Here is a 20312-nt window from a genome sequence, read left to right on the forward strand (position 1 = left end):
CCGTATTCATTTATTTCACAGCCATATCTTAAGCTAAGGCTTTGTAAATTTGTTAAAATTTGTGTTTTGTTAAAATGTGAAAGAAAACCAGAAACTGAATTCAATAGAACAGCATTAAATAGAAAGCCTCCTTAGTTTCATGCATTACTTGCGTTTGTCTTCAACATTCTTTTTAAAACTCAAGTTGCTGTTGAACTTCTATCAAGGAATGCTTACAAAAAGGTTTCAGTGCTTCATAATCTTTTCTCCTACTACAACATCGAGGTGAAAGTTTTCTAGCCAGCCATGCTTACTGCCAGCCATGTCACCAGGAAACCCTGCCTAAAACACCCACCTCAGTTCCAACATGCTTAGGAAATCTCAGGCTGTTCTGGACATCCCCATTTACTGTTCATCATGTTCTTTACTGTATTAACCTAACTGTAAAAACCCCTCTCTCCCCTCCAAATAAACTAGTAGGTTTAGGCAACATACTGCTAAGTGGGGAGGAAAAGAAGCTAATTAAAAAGTCTGCCAAGACAGTTACCTCCTGGAAAGTGTTGATACCTACCCAATAGTTCTGTTCTTAATAGAAAAGTTGTTTCTGAAATACAGTTGAGTACAAAAGCCAACTCTTTTCACAACTTAAATATGCACCTCCAAATTTCTAATGTGGCCTTCACGCCTTACAGTGTCTTATCAGATGTACGCAGAGAAAAAAAATCCCAGAACTTTAACACATTTTTGTAACTACAAGTAATTAGCTAATTAAAATAAGCATAGAGTTGTACTCTGAAGCACTGGCTTGCCATTCCCATAGCAGGATCTCTAATGTTGCACTACAGAAGTTCAATAGGAGGGTATCAGATCCCTTACAGAAGGAAAGTTAATATTAACAGACTGGACACAGTAGTAAAAGCATGCACGATTTGAAGAAGTAAGTACAAATAAAATGAACATGCCCATATCAGGTCATTTAAACAGAAGATATCAACTCTGTGATACCAACCCTCCCTGCCCCCAATCCAGTGTTAACAGAAATGCTGATTTCAAGAAATTTATAAATGATAAATAACTATGTAAGTTAACAACAATCCATCCCTACTTATCTAGCCTAGAAATTCTTAACTTTCAACAGGTTTATTAACAGATAATGCAGAGCAGCCTGCTAAACATTAGTCACCAGAAATAACAATTGCAGAAGGTGTTTCCAGACATGCCAAGAAAATGTTACCAAAGAGGGAAAGAAAAGATTAAAAGTACCCTCTAGACAAAGCCATCAATAAATTTCACCTGATGAGCTCTACAGCCATGATTAGTTTTAAACTCCCCTGTGAAAATTTATCTGCACGAAGGAATAATTTATTTTGGGGAAAATAATTTAATCCTATCTCCAAGGGACATAAACTATATAAATTACGCTTAAACAAGAAAAAGTATGCCCACAAAGCAGGTTACAGAGTACTAATGTTAATTCTCATGTATGCCTATATATACACACACGTTGGCACACACATGTGCGCATACCGAAGACTAAATAACATGTTCACATACACAGATTCTGAACAATGAGAACAAAGTGAATAAAAAAAACCCTGCTGCAATCCCAAAGACAAGAATAGCTAGCAAATGAGATTTGCAGCTTTGGAAAAAAAAAAAAAATCACTATCTGGGACACCAGTTTTTCAGATTTTTTTTATGTCGACAGTTGCACACCTGCACACATGTGGATGACACTCAGGTTGAACACATTCTACATTTTTAGTACTCTTGATAGCTTCCTACTGGCCTTCTCATAAATGGCAACCACAGTTACAAATGTTATTCAGTAAAAATACAGTTGTAGGACATGGGGGAATGACTTTAAACTGAAAGAGGGTAGATTTAGATTAGATATCAGGACAAAATTCTCCACCATGAGGGTGCTGAGGTGCTGGCACAGGCTGCCCAGAGCAGCTGGGGATGCCCCATCCCTGGAAGTGCTCCAGGCCAGGTTGGACGGGGCTGGGAGCAACCTGGTCTAGTGGCAGGTGACCCTGCTCGTGGGAGGGGGGTGGAACTGGGTGATCTTTAAGGTCCCTTCTGACCCAAACAGTTCCATGATTCTATGGCTCTATGAAAAGAGCTCTTTAGGAAATCAAAAGCACAGAGCTTAACATGATTCACAGACAGAAGCAGCACAAAACATTTCCATTTGTTTTGTAAAGGAGACTGCCTACCAGTCCATTACACCAGCAGGTCCCAACACTTCCAGGCAACTGCACTACTGAGTCAGCAGCAGTTGCTACTCCAGTAAAGCACAGACCTATGACACTTGTCAACTCGAAAAAAACCCGAGTTGTGACAAGTATTGTGTCTTGTCAAAAGAAATACACGATAACGAGTGCCAGGTAATAATGATGACTGTAGGATCCCTCTTTCCCCCACCCCATGAAATATTATTCGTGCACCTGTCCCACCGTGGCACCCGAGGCAACCCAGAACGACCCAAATCCCAAACCCTGCCCGAATTCTGCAAGGAAAGCCGCCTGGGCAGCAGTGCCCGGTGCCTGCCGCAGCCCCTCACCGCCGCGCCCCTCCTTGCGGCACCACCACCTGGCCCAACCGGGGCCAGGGGCCGAGCCCCGGGGCCGCCAGCGACCCACCCCCTCCCTGCGCTGCGGCAGGCGGCCCCGGGAGCCGCCGCCCGGAGACCCACCCGCACTGAAGTACGGCGGCACGGGGCAGCCCCCGCCGCACCGAGGGGAGCGCCGGCCGCCGCCAGCCCCGGGGCCCGCACCTCAGGCCCTGCGCTCCTCACGCAGCCCGGCCGGGATTCCCAGCCCTCCGGGCTGCCGCAGGCCCCTTCCCTCAGCCGCCCCTCACGCTGCGGCGGCGCCCGGTCCTGCCCCGTGGTACCTGGCAGCTCCCCGCCGACGGAGACCCCTCAGCAGCGGGCGGCGCCGCCCCCCTTCACGGCCGCAGCACCAGCCCCCTCCGCCGCCATCTTGGAACATCCGCCTCAGTTCCGCCGCCGCCGACGTGTCATGCCGCGTCGCGCGATGACGCCACAGAGCGCGCGGGGCCCGGCGCCGCGCGCTTGTTTGTGTTTCTCTCCGGCCTGCTCGGCCCGCCCTCCCGCGTTCCTTAAAGGGAAAAGGGGGCGGCAGGAGTGTCGGAGGGGAAAAAAAAAACAAACCAAAAACAAACCAGCAGCAGGCAGCCCTAGGGGCGGGAGCGGTGTCGATAGCGCCCGCCCCGTGGCGACATGCTCTGGGTGTCACGGGTTCGAGGCCCGGCTGGGGTGGCTGCGGGGGCGGCCGGTCTTCGTGCCTCCCGCGTTGGGCGCTGCGGTGCCGGTTGTCCGCTCGGCGTGGCGGGTGGGGCTGTGCTGCCAAGCCTCTGTCCGCCGCAGGCCTCGCTCCTGGCCGGTCGGGGTTTGACGGAGCGCGGCGCTGTGGGGGGTCCCGGGCACAGCGGGGTGCGGCCCTGCCGGCCACCGTTTCCGAGCGCCAGGGTTTCCCGGGGCGGGTGCAGTGACGCAGGAGGCCGCCAGGGCGGGACAGAGCTCCGCGGGGCACGGCCCGGGCACTGGCTGCGGCGCCGGCCCCGGCCCCGGCCTGTCACGGGGGAGCTGCGGGCGGGGGGACGGCGGGGAGCTGGGTCAGCGCCCTGCTCCGGGCCGCTCAGCCTGAGAACGAGGAAAACCGGGTTTTTTTGAAGGAAGAGGCAAAATGAAAGAAACTGTTAGTAGTTGCAAAGCGAGATCTCTGTCTCGCAGGTCCATGGGGGCTTAATTTGTGAGAGGCTGTGGACCGTGTGAGGGGACACGAACTGTACTGGGGGGCTGTCAGCCATGTCAGGGGACAAGAACCGTGTGAGGGGACATGAACCGCATGGGGGACTGTTATCCATGTCAGGGGACAAGAACCGTGTGAGGAGCTGTTAGCTGTGAGAAGGGACATGAACCACATGGGGGGCAGTTAGCCATGTGAGGGGACAAGAACCGTGTCAGTGGCCGTTAGCTGTGAGAGGGGACATGAACTGCTTGGGGGGCTGTCAGCCATGTCAGGGGCCATCAGCCATGTGAGGCGACATGAACTGTGTGAGGGGCTGTTAGCCATGTGAGGGGACAAGAACCACGTGAGCGCTCGGAAGGCTGGCATACAAGCATCCAAAAGCTGCAGCATGGCAGACGGCTCGGTTCATCCCTGCTGCACACAGCTGTCCCTGGGATGCATTAACTTAGAGGCCCTATAAACGCACTTCAGAGAAGCATATGTTTGGTGGTCTGTTGTGTTTGGGTTTTTTTTAAGACGAGATCATAGCATGATTTCAAATAGTTATGTGCTAGTCTAAAGATTTTACTCCACTCTGCTGTGTGTTGGGGCTATTTCACACAAACACGGAGCTTTTAAGGGGTGAGTCGCTGTTCAAACCAAAGAACGATGTCTCATTTACAGGTGGTGGCCACTGTGCCAATATTGTCATACTCTGCACCTAACAACAAACCTTGGAGAGGAAAATACAAATGACCTACCAAACGTCTTAATCAAGGGTTATTATCAGCACAAGAGCTGTTTCTGCAAACTGGATCATTAAAGCAGGGCGATATCCTCAAAGGCCAGTCCAAGCAGGGGAAGCAGCACTTTGATGCTGGTGTGGGAACCAGAGGCAGCGCTGTGATTTTTACAGTGCCTTTCATCTCCCTCTTTTGTAGGAACATTCTTATAAATCAGCTTGTCAAATACAATTTCCCTACACTGGCATGGATTGCAGATATAAGCCCTGGTCCTCCCTTGGTATTTCCCCCAACAGGTGTAATCTGAGGAAACATGACTTTAATTAGCTTGATTGACTTTTTAAAAATATGCATGTATTCTGTAAATATCATCAACAGCTTACATCTGTATAGCTATATATTTATATTACATATCTAACCCTCTTATACACCTATACACATACATACACAACATAAACATTGATGATGGAATCTCACCTTTGCTGTTCTGATAAGTATGTGATTATAAAGAATTGCTACATTAAAATATTAAATTCCTTTTTACCCTGAAGCTTTCTAACAGATTTGCCATACTCAGCAAGTGCAGCCAGTTCTGGACTTGAGAGTGACCAGTTACAAATAAAAAAGCTGGCAGGATGAGGACAGCATGTGTCTTTCTCCCCTGCTTCATCAGCTTACATGGTGTACAACACATGATACTGATCTTTTCCCATTAAATTCTGATAATTTCTTCAGCCTTCAGGTTGCAGGCAACCATAAACACGTCCCTGTCCTAGGAGCTCGCTATTAAAGGGATCATTCTCTGAGTTTAGAAACAAGGAAAATGGCTAAAGGAGAGCTTCCCTTATGAGTATTGGTATTCTGTATCAGGCTAGCCAACTCGAACAAGCTGAGCTTTATTTATTTACTCATTTAGTTGCTGTGATTAGTCAAACTATCCCAGCCACATTAACCCATGTGTAATTGGAGACAGGCTACACCTTAGATGAATTTGGCTTCTTTTGTACATTCTTAAGGGGGTGATTGGAGCTGCAGCAAGAATTTGGCAATCAGGGTTCCAGCAGCTGTTAGCAACTTTCTGAGCAAACACCAACAGCCTGGAGGTAAAAGCAATACAGAGTAGCAGTTTCTAAATGTCCCATCTAATTGAGCAGGAATAATGAAAACAAAGAAGAAAAAAACCCAAGCCCTCCAGCATGTAAACAAATAGTTCAGGTGCACCAATTCCTCATTGCATCAACATACTTGCCATCAGAATAGCTGGGTGCTAATCTTGTTTTAGGCAAACATTTCTGAACCCTTCCCTTGGTGTGGGATGTAATTTAAGTGCTTCTCAGCCTTTTTCACCTGGAGTGCTAAAACAACCATGCTTACCATGACCCATTGGTTCCTCAGCATCTTCTGTTGACACTAGAGCTTGAAATCCAGCTGCCAGCACCTTTACCAACCCGAGGTAAAGATGAGCTTGTGGTTGGGCCACGCAGGTTGGCTGGAGGGGACTGGAGGAAGGCAGATCCTTCAGAGAGTTGGTGGGAAAGCCCAAGTGCAGAAGGAGGGTTTGAAACTGGGGCCATGTCTTGTTTCTCATTTAACTTTGCCTCAATCCCAGCTGGGGATCTGTGACCCTATGATCATCTCGTGTACTTGCCCAGGAAAGCAGGAGTGAGGGACTGGCAGGAGTTCATGCGTCACCAGATGTCTTCATAAATGTAAGAGACATTGGGGGCTAAACGCTTAAAAACTAAACTGTGTGGCCTTACTCCTCTGCTGCTTAGGAAACCTTTTCCGACTTGTAGTTTGAATCACCTTTTGGCCAGTTTATTAGTATCTATTCATGTGCCAACGCTGACCTTGTTGTGCCTCTTTCTCTGGTATTTAGCCCCCTCTTTCCTCATTCTGGCTCTCTGACCCATCCTTATGGGAATTTACGTGCCTTGTAGCCCCTCACTTTTTAAATGAGCTGCGTGTATTTTGTTGCCTTTTGCAATGTTGTGTTGTTTTGCACATCCATATAACTTCCTTTTCTTAATCCATTCCAGGCCAAATTCCTGGTTTGACCATGAGGGACTGGAGTGTTGCACAGTAGACCAGGTGTGAGAGAACCTTACTAATGCCTCCCATTGGCATGAGCATCTCCCGGTCTCACTGGCAGCATGGGGCCATGCGGTGCTTGCAGCCAGCCATGGGCACGGGTGCTGGGATGTGTACGTGTGAGAGACGCCTGGGAGCATGGGCTGCGTGGGAACATGGCTGGATGTTCCCAGACGTGATTCATGGACAGCACATGTGCGAATCGCGGTGAAGGCAGACATACTTCATCTAGCGTATCCCAGATGGGATGCAGCAAGACACAACTTGGGGGGAAGAGCACGTCTCAGGAAGCCCATCTCCAGGGTGTCCCTTGGGGTAACGAGATCCTCGCTGGTGAACCGCATTTTGCAGGGGAAAGAGGGATTTGTCCTCAGCTAAAATACACCTTTCTGCAGAGTCTGCAGGGAGTGCACACTGGCACATCGGCTCCCTAACCTCTGAAGGTGCTGCATTTCACTGCTGCTGGGTGGCATGTAAAATGCAACTGCTGCAGCACCAGCTTCTGGCCAGCTGTACAGCCCGTCTGGCAGCCCCGAATCCGTCTGGGGCTGGATACTGGGTACATGTACACACATGCCCACTCCCTCCCTAGCTACAGAGTGGAAAATACCAGCATTCCATGAGTTACCAGGCTTATCTGATTTGGGAGGAGGTCCACAGCTTGGCTATTTATATCCAGTTATTTGGGGACTTTGCAGCTGCATTTGGACTATAGAGTCCCTGTGGGGAAGAAAGAATTAAATTCAATTACCTTTCAAAATCTTGAGAGCAGCAAAGACAGCACACATTTCTGTACAGTGTCTGTGCCTGGAGTGGCATTAGTGAAACTTCCCTTGGGTGCTGCTGCCCTTTGGTGGTGTAGTCAGATGGCTCCCCAGTTCCTATCCGCGCAAGCCACCACATCTGAGAGCCCAGCCATACGCTCAGCGCTGCGTGTGAAGTAGGAAGCTCCATACATAACTCATAAAAACACCACTTGTAGAGGGCTGTTTCCATAGGCACCATGGAATTAAAAGCACATGGCCTTTTTTTACCCTTGGCCGTCTCATCAGGCAGAGAATGCTCCTAAAAAAACCATCAGAAAGCAAAGTTTTAAAGTGACAGAATACAGTACTTCGAACATGCGTGAGTGACACTCTTTAAAAAACTTTTCCACTTTTAGGTCCTGACCGAACGGCAGAGGCCCGAGAAGACATCAGAGCATCCACAGCACAGGTAAAGGGCTACCTGGGCAAAGGCCACCCTGGCCGAAAGCCTCGCAGAGCCCCTCCTACCTTGCTCAATCCAGACGTCTCAATTTGGTGAGAGTTTTGCACAAGTTAAGGAGAAAGTTTCATTGTCCAAAGCTCTGCTCTGAGCTTTAACACAGAGAACAAGATGTTAGGGAAGTGTCGAGGCAGCCCTGCAGTACTGAGACAGCAGGTATCAAGCCCAGATTTCAACCATTCTGTAACAAAAACACTGAAGTTCCAGTTTTAGTAAAATCTAGATGCCCAGAAGCATCATTTATTGCAAATCAGTTAACCAAAAAAAATACATCATTTTTGCAAACTACAACTTTGCATGTAGATAACTTTATTACAGAAGATATCTTTTCTTAAACTACACTCTAGTTTATAAAACATAGGAAGATTCAACACCACGTGATGTTTTTATCACTCAGGCATGTCACAATAACAATGGTCTGAAATGTTAACTAAGACGAGTGCTCAGCAAGGCGCTGTGCCTTGAGAAATATCCATTTTATTTGGTGTTCTAATAAAAAGGAATGAGGAAAAGGAAACCTTTTCTCAGGTTTTCCTGATTAAATGCTATTTGCCTGCCCCATACACATATCTAGACTTAGCGTGTCTGCTTGCCTTTTCACCCGAGTGAGTGATATTCCAACACCTCTATAAGGTGATATATTTATGATATATTTAAGACTTGCTCATTTAGATTTTTGAAACAAAATCCACCTTTTCTTAAAAAAAACATATTTACAAACATTAAATCTGCCACAGGCTTATACTATATTTTACATGATACACAGAAAGAGTGTACATCAATATAAAAAAAGATGATCACTCCAGACTAACAAGAACAAAATGTTAACGTTTCACAGCACAGACTCGGCTGTGCTGTCCTTCGCCCTCCTGTTTACCCAGTTCAGCATCCGACCAAAACTGGCAGCACTTTCCACTGAGCACCCAGCAACTGCGCTGCCAGAGGAGCTGGAGACGGGCGAGTACTTCGTGGTGGCAGTGTTATAATGCTTTGTAATCTCACTCAGGTTGTCTGCATTAATAGACACGCCTTCTTTAAAATAGGCAGGCCATCCTTAAAATAAGGATGTGGTTTACAAGTTTATATTGGCATTTATTTCTTAAACAGTTACTCAAATGCAAACACAAAAACAAAAAACAGTAAAGATATTCAAAGTAAAATTAAGTCTCCGTTGTGTATAGTTATGCGTTTGGTATCTACTCCATAGTTATGGGCTTGCCCTCTTGAAAGTTTGGCAAATAGACTTCTTTTTGGTGGGGGACGGTATTCATGTTTTGTAGGTTTGTTTGTTCTTTTTTAGCTTAGATCCTGTTCTTACAGGTCTATAATCCTGATTACTTTTTTTTAAGATCATAAAAATCATTTAAATATATATTTTTTTATATATATAAAAACAAGAGAGAACAAAAGTTCTTATTATCAAGGCAAATGTACAACTATATAATACTGAAATTTAAACAAAGATTCATGACTGGTACCATAAAATGTCCTCTCAGTTATAATAACAAAGGAAACATTTTAAAGTACATTTCAAAAATCTGTTCACACTTAATTTTTTTCCCCCTAAGGAGTGGTATTTTTAGTCAATTTTTCCTTCCCCTTTTCTTTCTCACCTCTCTTTCTGAGTTGAAAGAGAAAAAAAATAAATTAATGGCATTTCAGAATCACAAATCACTGCTTATAGCTTTACATAAACATTTCCTCTCAAATCAAACACAATGAACCCCCCCAAACAAAAAAGAATGTCCTACAAAAACCTAATTTTTTGATTTCTTGAAACACAACTGGTATCCCACATCGAGTTCTTAACAATAGAACATATAAATAAAAAGGCAGTGTTTTCATGTAAAATAAAAAGTACATAAATAAATACTAAAAAAAAAGGAATTAATTTGTCTTTTTATTTTTTTATAAAAACATATTTAAAAAGGATCCTTTAATGAAAGCATCCAGTGTCCTTTTAAAAAAGATTTCCTCGAGCTTCTAACTCCCACTGAGCATCAGTGTCTATGAAACACTGTCTTTTACTTGAAGGCTTCAGGGATGTGTCCCATCTGTGACTGCATACTCGTGGGAGGGCTGGAGATGCCCTCGGACCAGTCGGACACGTTGGAGTGAGGAGATGAGCTGGACCACTGGTCCGGTGACTCCGGAGATGGCGTTAGGAAAGGGTGGTCGGGCACCTGGAGCTGGTGGCTGGGGGTGTTGTCCAAGGGGGAGGAATAACTGTGCTGGGAAGGTGGAGTTAGAAACTGCGTGGTGGTCATGGGCTGGGCAAGGGAGGATGGCAGAGACGTGGGCAGCATCTGGGAATCTTGAGGCAGGATCGTGTGGACTGCCATGGTACTGCTGCTCACCGGCTGCATGTCGGGCTGGCTCAGCTCGGTACCGAGGAAATTCTGGCCAATGTGACTGCTCGCACTGGAACTGGGGTTGTGATGCTGCTGTGGTTGCTGCTGCTGTGGTTGCTGCTGGGGTTGCTGTGGCTGCTGCTGCGGCTGCATGTTTTGCTGCTGGAGCTGTTGCTGCTGCATCTGCTGTAGCTGCTGGCTCTGCATCAGGTGAGGCTGGGAAGCCAGCCGAGTGTTGGGCATGGCCTGGTAGCTCATCATCTGCGACAAGCTTGTGGTGGGCAAGCCATTGTGCAGGGAGGTCATCATACCGTGTTGAAGGTTTTGCGTCTGCTGATGGGCCCCTGGTTGCATGTTGCCTCTCATGGGGTTGTACTGATTCTGGACCATGCCGTTCTGCAGCCTGGTGAGCCAGTCACACTGCCCGTTCAGACCGGCCGCTCCGCCGACAGAGAAATTCATCGGGGCATTGCTCATCACTGTGCTGGGGCTAGAGACGGGGAGGTGAGAGAGACGCGGCGGCACCGAATCGAAGGCCATCCTGCTGGAGTTTCCCATGGCCATATCCTGCTTTCCCGCCATGTTGAGGTGGTTGATGCTCATGTGGGCATCAGGCATGCCTGGCAGATGATTCAGAGGCATGGAAGGCGACTGCTGAAATGGAGAGGTCATCAGTGGAGGAGAGGCGACATCTGACAGGTACCCATGGGGCGACTCCAGGGAGTCCACTGGAGACAACACACTGGAATTGTCCAGCAGACATCCTTTTCCATCTTGTGACTTTTTCCTCCGGGCTTTGAGGTCTTTGGCATCCTTGCCGTTGCAGCTCAAGCCCTTGGTACTTGGCTTCCTGGCCTTCTTGCCCTGGACGGCAGGTTTCAGGTTGCCAATGTAGCTGTTGGGAGAGCAGAGCGGTGGGGACAGCGTAGGTGCCCCCAAAGGGCCGTTGTGCAGTGGTGGGCTCCGCACCAGGTTGTACTCATCCAACAGCCTCACGATGTCATGGTGCATGCGCTCCTGGGCGATGTCCCGTGGGAGCCGGTCCATGTGGTCCGTGATGTCACGGTTGGCAAAATGGTCCAGCAGGACCTTGGCGGTTTCGTAGCTCCCTTCTCTGGCTGCGAGGAACAGTGGGGTCTCCTCCTGGAAACCCAGCAAAGACGGTTAGGTTTAAGTTCACAGATTCTCCTGGCTAATGCTATCCTGAGGTCTACGCCCAGCACCATGCAGATGGGTGGCAGAGACAGTAACTGTCTCTCCGTTGGTGAGGTTTTGCTGCTGCTTTTTCCTACACTGCTAAGTGACATCCTTGTACTGATATCAAACCAGGAACCCTATGAGTGACCCAGAACAATGCAAGGCAATAGCCACACAAACACTGCATCATACTGCTCACCAAGCACTGCACATCCCCTCAGTATCACCCATAGGACCAAATCCCACAATGCTTCTTTGAGCTAAATCAAACAGCTTCATTCAGAGCAGAACGGAGTCTCAGTGCCAAACTGTTACTTTTTAAGCAAAAATTACTCTTTTAACAGACTCCCCAAATGGTTCTTTCTTTGCCTGCATCATCCCGGGAGACTCCTACCTTATTGTTCTGCATATCCTTATTGGCACCATTCTTCAGGAGAACTACTGCGGCTTCAACATTATTCACAGCAGCTGCCCAGTGCAGTGCCGACTTGCCTACAGAGGAAGAATGTGAAATACAACACACGTTAGTGAGTGGTAACAGTAACAGCAGGCAGTCCTTCCCTTCCACTTCTCAAGAAGCCTGTCTTTTAGTTGCCTGCAGTACCTAGATCATCCACGGCATTGACGTCTGCGTGGCAGTTGATGAGATCATCCAGCATGCCCTCCACAGCCAAGCGAGCGGCCAAGATCAGAGGAGTGGTGCCGTCATGCATTCGGGCATCAAGATCTGTTGCCCTGTTCCTAATCAGGATCTGCCACAGCAAGGGTCAAAGTGCAAGAATCACAAACATTAGGAGGGACAGACAGCAGACACTCCAGGTCTCAGGCCCTACAACCCCCTTTCCAGAGGCTGGTCCCTCCAGTCCCTGCTCCCAGTGTGGGGGTGCACATCTGACAGCAGCTATGGGGTTGCTGCTTTGCTGTGCCCTGCCCTGAGACAACAGGGACTTCAGTTTTCAAGACTTCCACCCCATACCTCACCAGGGCAAGCTGGAGACCCTGCGATCAGCTCAGCTGTGTGGCTGACTCTGCACGCAGCACCAGTATTTCCCCCAGAAAATCCCAAGACTGGTGGCAAAAGGATCAATTACCTGGAAGACGCCTTGGGCATCGGCAGAGACGGCGGCATGGAGGGGTGTCCTGCCCATGTTATCTTGGATGTTTGCATCAGCACTAGCTTCCAGCAGGCGCTTGGCAGCGTCTGAGCGGGAGTACCTGGCAGCCAGGTGAAGCGCCGTCTCGCCGGTGCGGTCAGTCTGGTTGTGTAAGCTGGCGCCTTGGTAAATGAAATCTGAAATGACGGCGGGAGCATCGTCTTCCTCTTCACTATTGCCGGTCTCCAGCCCTCCTCCACTGCATGAGGCGATCATGAGGGGAGTGAAGCCATCTGGAAAGCACAGGGGAACTCGGTGAAAAAAGGCTTTTTACTCTTCTGTAATGCAGGCGGCTCAGCAAGATGCCCTGTCTGCGTTAGATGCTTATTCTCATGGGTGCATCAAGACTGAGTTCCTGACTGGTTCTAAACTTCAAACATGAATATCCTTCCTCTGATATAGATCTGAAATTCCTTAGTGGTATCTCACCACTCACTGCTTTTCCTATTTCATCTGCTAGCGTGCACACTGTAACATGTAAGGTGCAATTTATAAAGAAGGTTGCTCAAAGCAAACTTGAGTATGGTACAGCGCAGCCTTAAGTATTTTCATTATTTCAGAGAACAATTTCACAGTCATGGGGAAGACCAAATGTTTGTAATAATTTAAAAGCCTATTAACTATTAATACTAGTTAAAAACCTGAAAAGGAGATTGTGAAACATGCTGTTTGGTAGGGGGAGAGGAATCTAGAAGTGGAAGAGAGATAAACCGGATGATTTAATAGGCACCGTTTCTGTATTCTCATTTTCATCTCAGTGATTAAACAAAAGAGATCCTATGGAAAGCAAAATGTGGTGGGGTGCATCTCTAAATCACACACAACAGCAACCATGCGATGCAGAACGTCTAGCAGCAAGTCCATACTAGCGATAGAGGCAGGCAGGGCTGCCTGGGACTGCTCATCTGCAGGGGGTAAGGGAGGATTTCAGATTAGCTGACAGGCAGTACAGAATTGAAAGGAGTCCACCTTACCAGGACCTCTGACGTTGACATCCATACAGTCTGCATCGATTTCCCCCTGTGGTGGAGTAGGCGCCATGGAGGATATGCGCAGGTCAGCAGCATCCAGGTGCTGCTGGGTCCACTGCCTGTGATCCGTCTGATCATCCGTGTCAGGCAGCATCGCCTGCTCCTCGAACTGAGGAATGACGGTGGGAAATGAGCACTGAGCAAAGCGCACAAACCAGGGTGGGAGGAGGGGGTGAGCTCTAGCGTGGAAAGCTCTGCAAGTCTCAAAGGTGTGTTTGTCACACGCAGGTTTGCAAAGGAGCCAGCAGCAGCAGCAATGTGTAGCGCAGACCGGGCCTCCGAGGGTCCCTCTGCTGCTCTGCTGCCTTCGACAGCGCTCAGCTCCTTCCGTGACAAAACCCAGCGAGTGAGGACTTGCAGCACAGAAAGGGAATGTGGCAGTGAGCTTACCCTGAACTTCTTGGTGTCCAAGGTCTCCTCATCACCCCACTCATTTTGGTTGTCATCCATCAGCGTACCGTCTGAAGCATTTTTGAGGGGTCTTTAAAAATAAAGCAAAAAATCAGCTCCTCTGCAGGAACTAGTCTGTGATGGACTGTGTTTATCTACACGCACAAACTGAAAGAAGAATCAACCAGGAAATTTCCAGGAGGTTCCCCTCAGGTTGCCTTTCATTTTTTACCAAATGCAAACGGATCACGAAGCATTTAAAAACCTCCTCCAGATGGGAACACTGCTTTCCCCATGCAGAACTTTAAGAAACCTCATTTTTCTCCTCCCCACTACACCAGTACGATGCACTGGAGAACAGAACTCCGATGGGTTCTTGCAGAAGAGCCCCAAGCAGCCCTGCTGCACTGTGTTTAATGGGTTAGCAAGCAAATTACTCACTTCAGTCCAACAGAATCCTCCCCAAGTGGTTCTCGTCGCTTCTTCTTGCTCGACTCTGTCACTTTGAAGCCTTCTGGGAACCAAAGCTGCCCATGCTCCCTGCGCCGCTTACGAGACACCAGCACTCCCAATCCAATGAAAGCAAGCAAGACCAGTGCAGCCACTACCACGTACATAGGATACAGCTGGGAGTTCTTCGTGGGCTCAGCTGTTTCACCTACAAAACAGTGGGGCACAAAGAGATGCTGAGACATTAAGCTGCATAGCAAACCAGTGACAGAGTGGAAATGAAGCAAAATTAGTTAATAGAGGTACCTAAGTCTGATCTAAATCAGCCCCCCCAAAATAAGGTCATTTTATACGCTATTAATCAGAATTGCAAACTATCGGCAAATTCTCGGCTGCACAAGCCAGCCTGCATCAGGAGACAGCTTCACTTTTTTCTCCTTTAAGGAAAAGGATTAACAAACTTCAAATCATTGCGCTTGCATTGAGCTGTTAAGACAAAAGGATTTAGGGGGGATTTTGAAGATACAAACTTCAACTCCTTGCATGTCACTGATTGATTGGAGCTGGTTGGGTTTTCTTTTTCTTTTCTTTTTTTTTTTTTTAATAACTTTTATAGTGATAATGATTTTGAAATAAACCTGAAATAAGCAAAAATAATAAAACTGGTTTGCTTTTTTGTTTTTTTTAAGAACAGACTTAAAGAACCAAAAAAAGATGCAAGGTTATAAAAAACAGACTGTGCTCAAATGCAGCCAGCTGACAGATAACTAAACATGGATAAAGCTGAGAAGTTTTGGCTGTCTCCTCCCCAGCTGACCAACCATACTTACTTTTAACGGCTTCTATTTTGTAGGGTATGTTCAGGTTGCCAAGGGAGGCCAAGGCACCCAGGAACGCTGCCACATCAGTTGCACTCTGGAAGCACTGCGAAGACGACTGGATGCACTGGCGGTTATCAATTTCCAAGTAGACGATGGATCTGTGCAAGAGAAGAGTCAATGAGACGATGGATCTGTGTGGAGCAATGACCACACCACGAAGACAGTCGAGCCCTGTCTCCCTTCCCTCTTTAAGCCCCCATCAGTGGGAATTAGAAAGTGGGGAACCCATCTCCTCGCTTCCCTGTGGCCCAAGCCCTGCAGCTCACCCTCATGGTCTACTGGATTTGCCTCGATGAATGCTGTGAAATCTAACTCCCCATCTACAGGAATGGAAGGGAGTCTCTCCTTCACAATGTTTTAAAATCACCCAAACTCTCCAGTATCTTAAATAATGCTGTTTGGGAGCCTTCAGATCTTTTCACATCAGTTTTGCTTCTCTAACTCCTTTCCTTTTGGTGGCTTTTGATTGAGCCCACAGAGAGGGAGAAGGTTAGATCTGTATGTTTATATCAAAGATCTTCACGCACAGTTTGCAGTAATTGAGTTTTACAACAAAGCTCTAGAAAGCATTTCCCAGGGAGAAACTGAGGCTTAACTTAATGACTTCCTGAAGTCAGACAGTCAGTCAGGCCAACCTCTGCTTCCAGGTCCCACCCAGCCCAGCCCTGGCTCCCAACAATACACAGGACTCCTTCAATCGTGAGAGTCGGTGCAGCATTGTATCAGGGATTCCTGAGCGATCACTCGACTTTCCCACATGAGAGCAAAATCCGGTTTCTATTCACACAGAAAGCAACATCTAAATACAATTATCTGGCCTACATCCTTCCCTTTATTGCGTGTTACTATTATCAACACAGAAAACAAATGCTGCTCAGTAAAAAAGGAACCCATCGGTCCCTCTTACCCTCTGATGTCCATCTGATCGAGCTCTCTCTTCTGCCTTCTGCCAGCCCTGGAGTAGATGCTGCTCTTTACTTTGTTGATGATGGCACTAGACATATCTGACCAGTCCTCTGTTGACCTCTTGATGTAGTGCTTCTTCAGCTCCTCCTCATTGCCATAGTATGGAAAGATCATATACTCTCCCTTGGGGTTCTTCTTGAAGACCACGTTGGTGTGCAGCACGCGGCTCAGCTCCCGCAGGAAGTTGAAAGAGTTGTTCTTCAGGTTCTCAGGAGTGATCAGGACCACCACCACCAGCGTGCCATCTGCAAGCTTCTCTGGCATGTTGTTTGCGCAGTCCAGCCCATCCCATTCGCACTCAAAGTTATTGCAGCCCTGGTCACAGTGACCATCTGAGAAGTGATCTTTGCAGTACTGATCATACAGAGGGCTGGGCAAACAAAGGCAGAGGAAAGAATTAGACTAAGTACTGTGTGCATTACCTGTCTGCTGAGAAAATAAGTGGTGGTCCACAAGGACCTCTCTTTTGTATAAATATTCTTCATCCTGATAGACATTAAGCCAGTTTACACAGAAGGCAACTGTTTCACACAGCGTTGTTGAAGCATTCACCTCTGCAGGTGAAAGATAGGCACTGTTAAATTATAAGTTGGAATACAGATGCCAGGAAAAGGGACAAATTACTGTGACTCAGAGAAGACATGGGGACACAGAATAATTACTGAGAGCTGGTCCAGGAATCTGGGATTCAAGTTGCTGCTGTTGCCAAAGGCAATGTTCGGTAAATGCCTGGATGTTAACATCATCATGTTTTCTGGCTGCTCTTCCATCTGGGGTTTCCCTATGCTGAAACTCACTGTTTTACTACTGGGAATTGGAGAATTCACTTCTGTGGCATGATACGGGCAAGGACAGGGAAGACATCTGGAATGAACCAAACCCAGAAAGCTCTCAAATGTTTATAAATTCAGTAAGACCACTGGGAAGTGGGGTTGCTTGAGCTGCAGCCCCACAGGCAGCAGAACAGAATGTAGAGAGTGAACAACAGGTCTGCAGCTAGGAGCTTTAGCAGATGCAACCAGGAAACACCCCAACGATCAGCACAGAGCTCATGGCTTTAAAACAAAAGTGTCAATGAGCAAGTCACTTACTTGCACTGCCCTTCGTATTTCTGGCAGTCAAATCCATCGTACAGGCAGCCAGCGTTATTGCACTGAGAGTCGCACTTGCCATCGTTGAAGTACTTCCAGCACTGCAGAGACTGGGAGCAGTTCTTCCAGGGGTCGTTAAAATTGAGGGAGCAGTCGCCCCCGTCCCAGCCGCAGGCATGGTTGTTGCATTTCCCATCGCAGATCTTGTTGCCAGCATACCCTGCGCAAACTGCAATCTCGCACTTCTCCTCAATTTTGGGTGGGATGATGTCCTGCCCAATCCCACCTTGGAAATCGAAGTCCAGGATGTGGCAGTTGAGGCCGTTGAAGTTGGCAGGGCAGTTGCACCGGTAGTAGGGGGAGGCATCACTGAAGAACTCGCAGGTGCCCCCATTGTAGCAGGGGTTGGATGTGCAGGGGCTGCTGGCCGGGTACTGGCACTCGGGACCCGTGAAGGCTGGCATGCACATGCACTTGGAGCTCTTGTGGATGGAGATGCAGGTGCCACCATTCAGGCAGTGCAGGTTCCCACAGGTGCGGGAGTCGTTCTCACAGGTGGCACCCACGAATCCCTGGGGAGTTGACAGCAAGGAGGGAGTCAGAATCACTGACGCTGTCCTACGAGCAGCCTAACACACGTGTGTGTTCTGGGAAACGCGGCACAGACCCAGTGAATCAATCAGGTAATGGCTCTGGCACGTCCTCTGAAACTAGTGATGGGCAAGAATCATCTAGAATGTAAACCCCTTTAGAGCGTCTCCCTAAAAATGAAGTGAGCTGTTCTCCATAGCTGCCTGCTCCACCTTTATGTGGCGCAAATAATGGTCAGCCCGACAAGAGTCTGTCCTACAGAGCCATGTATCATACTGGCTGCGCCACCTCCTTCTCCCTGACCCTAACCAAGCCTCCTCGCAAGTGAGGAAGGTATGCATAGATGGATATACCTCCCTCCGGTGAACACCCACAGCAAAGCATCTTCCCCTCTGCACTTACCCCCAGCTATCCCAGCCAGGGCAGCCTCAGGGGCGAAACGGGCCCCTTGACTGCACCTCTGCACAAGGGACTGATGTGCAACATCCCACATTCAGAGCAGGAGAGGAGCAGGTACCTACCGGGGGGCATTTGCAGATGAAGCCACGGCCAGTGTTGCTGGCAACTGCGCACGTTCCACCGTTTCTGCAGGGTTTGCCTTTACATCCATCCACCACGGTGTCACAGCGACGGCCTGCCGAGGGAGAAGAGCGCGTGAGGAGCAGAGGAAGGCGTGCGAGATGCTTGGGGTGGCTGGGGGGTGCAGGGCTGGGTGCTGAGAGTGGCAGGGGGTGCAGCGCTCACCTGCATAGCCAGGTCGGCACTCGCATTTGTAGTCATTGACCCGCTGCACGCAGTTCTGGGTGCCGCGGGCGTCGCAGGGGTTGGACAGGCACTCGTTGACGTCTCCCTCGCAGCGCTCCCCTACAAAGCCAGGGGGGCAGATGCAGCTGTAGCCACCTACCCGATCCGTGCACTTGCCATTGTTAAAGCACTTGGGCCCCAGGGTGACAGGATCAAAGAAAGGGCTGCAGTCATCCACATTGATCTCACAGTGCACCCCTAGAGAAACGGGGGAACAACCCACACAGCTCATCAAACAGTATCGGGGTGCCTGGTGGTCCCTTGTGTGAACCTTCCCTGCGAAGGGGCTGAGCCTGACCAATTCAATGGCAGTCTGAGCCGCCGCTCTGGCAGGAGGCACGCAGCACCGTGCAGCACTGCGCAGCACCACGCAGCTCGCATCCAAGGTTGCATGGCCTTGATGGCTAAGCTCGCAAGCAAACACAAACCTCTACCCTTGCATTTGCTTCTGCTAGCCCAAGCAGCTAATGAGCAGATAGCAAGGATATCTGCACTCAGCCCGCTAATGCCCCAGCCTGGGGAATTAATTTACCTTGAGTTCCTCTGGGGCAGGAGCATTTGTAGGTATTGATGAGATCGATGCAGGTTCCTCCATTCTGGCATGGGTGGGACAAGCACTCATTGATCTCCTCTGAGCAGTTAACTCCATGATAACCAGCCACACACTAAAAAAAGGGAAGAGGGGAACTGTCAGAGAGATTCACTCAATTCCCATGTGGCTGCAGGAGCACAGCCAGCACCCCAGCCTTCAACTCAGGCGAGGGGCACTGAGCCAGCCTGCAGCTGGGCCAGCTCCTTGGCAGCAGGAAGGCAGTAACTGTGCATCCCTGCCCTCCATGGCACCCACCTCACAGGAATAGCCTCCCAGGTAGTCTGTGCAGGTGGCTCCGTTCTGGCAGGGGTTGGGGGAGCACTCGTCCACCTGCTCCTCGCAGTAGCTGCCAGTGTAGCCGGCCTGGCAGCGACAGAAGTGAGTGTTGCCAGTGTCCACACAGAGCCCTGAATTCCTGCAGAGATGTGCTACATCGATACCTGCCAGGGAGAGCAGAGTGAGACACGGGGACCTTGGCGACAACCACGCACCGCAGGGCCATGTCCCGGCCGCCGCACGTCCCACTGGGGATCGCAGCTGGGACCGCAGCCTCGGGGGGTGCACATCACAGCAATCCTTGAGATTGTGCTGGTTGTACCAAAGATCCCCACCAAGAGAACTCAGCATGACCCTGCTCAGAGCCCAGCACAGGGGGCATGTGGGGACCCCACCCTGGCCCTGCAGGGCCATACACATGGCGGGTACTTACCTTGCTGCTTAGCAGCCACCTCGCAGGAGACACTGGGGACATCGCAGTAGACCCCTGTCCATCCGCTGTTGCACTCGCAGCGGTACAGGTTGTTGGTCTGCCAGCACTTGCCTCCGTTTTTGCAGGGAGAGGACTCACACCAGCGCACCAGGTTCTGGGGAGAGCAGAGCAAGAGATGGGGGTCAGGACCCAGCAGGGCTTCTGCAGGAGTGGAAATTGGAGTGACCCCCCAAATCTCCACAGCCAGCATGCACAGACTGGGGCACGT

General features: G+C 49.1%; 2 protein-coding genes across 10 annotated transcripts in view; both read right to left on the bottom strand.

Annotated features, from left to right (window-relative positions):
• SEC16A (SEC16 homolog A, endoplasmic reticulum export factor) overlaps positions 1–3133 on the bottom strand; it is a 31646-nt gene extending 28513 nt beyond the window's left edge. For 2 of the 7 annotated variants that reach the window (XM_055797353.1, XM_055797348.1), the window contains exon 1: positions 2878–3133. The gene's annotated coding sequence lies outside the window, so the exon portion shown is untranslated. The remainder of the gene's footprint in view (positions 1–2877) is intronic. The other 5 variants (XM_055797374.1, XM_055797366.1, XM_055797384.1 and 2 more) reach the window with 3 other exon arrangements.
• Positions 3134–8044: 4911 nt separating this feature from the next.
• Positions 8045–20312, bottom strand: part of NOTCH1 (notch receptor 1) — a 44645-nt gene continuing 32377 nt past the window's right edge. For 2 of the 3 annotated variants that reach the window (XM_055812835.1, XM_055812845.1), the window contains exons 20-34: positions 20045–20198; positions 19591–19775; positions 19276–19408; positions 18684–18941; positions 18461–18573; positions 17349–17920; positions 16199–16627; positions 15241–15389; positions 14402–14618; positions 13961–14051; positions 13514–13679; positions 12477–12772; positions 11990–12137; positions 11780–11877; positions 8045–11331 (exon numbers count right to left, since the gene is read on the bottom strand). In XM_055812835.1, the coding sequence (XP_055668810.1) occupies positions 9862–11331; positions 11780–11877; positions 11990–12137; positions 12477–12772; positions 13514–13679; positions 13961–14051; positions 14402–14618; positions 15241–15389; positions 16199–16627; positions 17349–17920; positions 18461–18573; positions 18684–18941; positions 19276–19408; positions 19591–19775; positions 20045–20198 (4479 nt within the window). In that variant the 3' untranslated portion in view covers positions 8045–9861. The remainder of the gene's footprint in view (positions 11332–11779; positions 11878–11989; positions 12138–12476; positions 12773–13513; positions 13680–13960; positions 14052–14401; positions 14619–15240; positions 15390–16198; positions 16628–17348; positions 17921–18460; positions 18574–18683; positions 18942–19275; positions 19409–19590; positions 19776–20044; positions 20199–20312) is intronic. The other variant, XM_055812841.1, reaches the window with a different exon arrangement.

This window comes from Falco peregrinus, chromosome 1, assembly GCF_023634155.1.
Source record: "Falco peregrinus isolate bFalPer1 chromosome 1, bFalPer1.pri, whole genome shotgun sequence".
NCBI classification, from domain to species: Eukaryota; Metazoa; Chordata; class Aves; order Falconiformes; family Falconidae; genus Falco; species Falco peregrinus.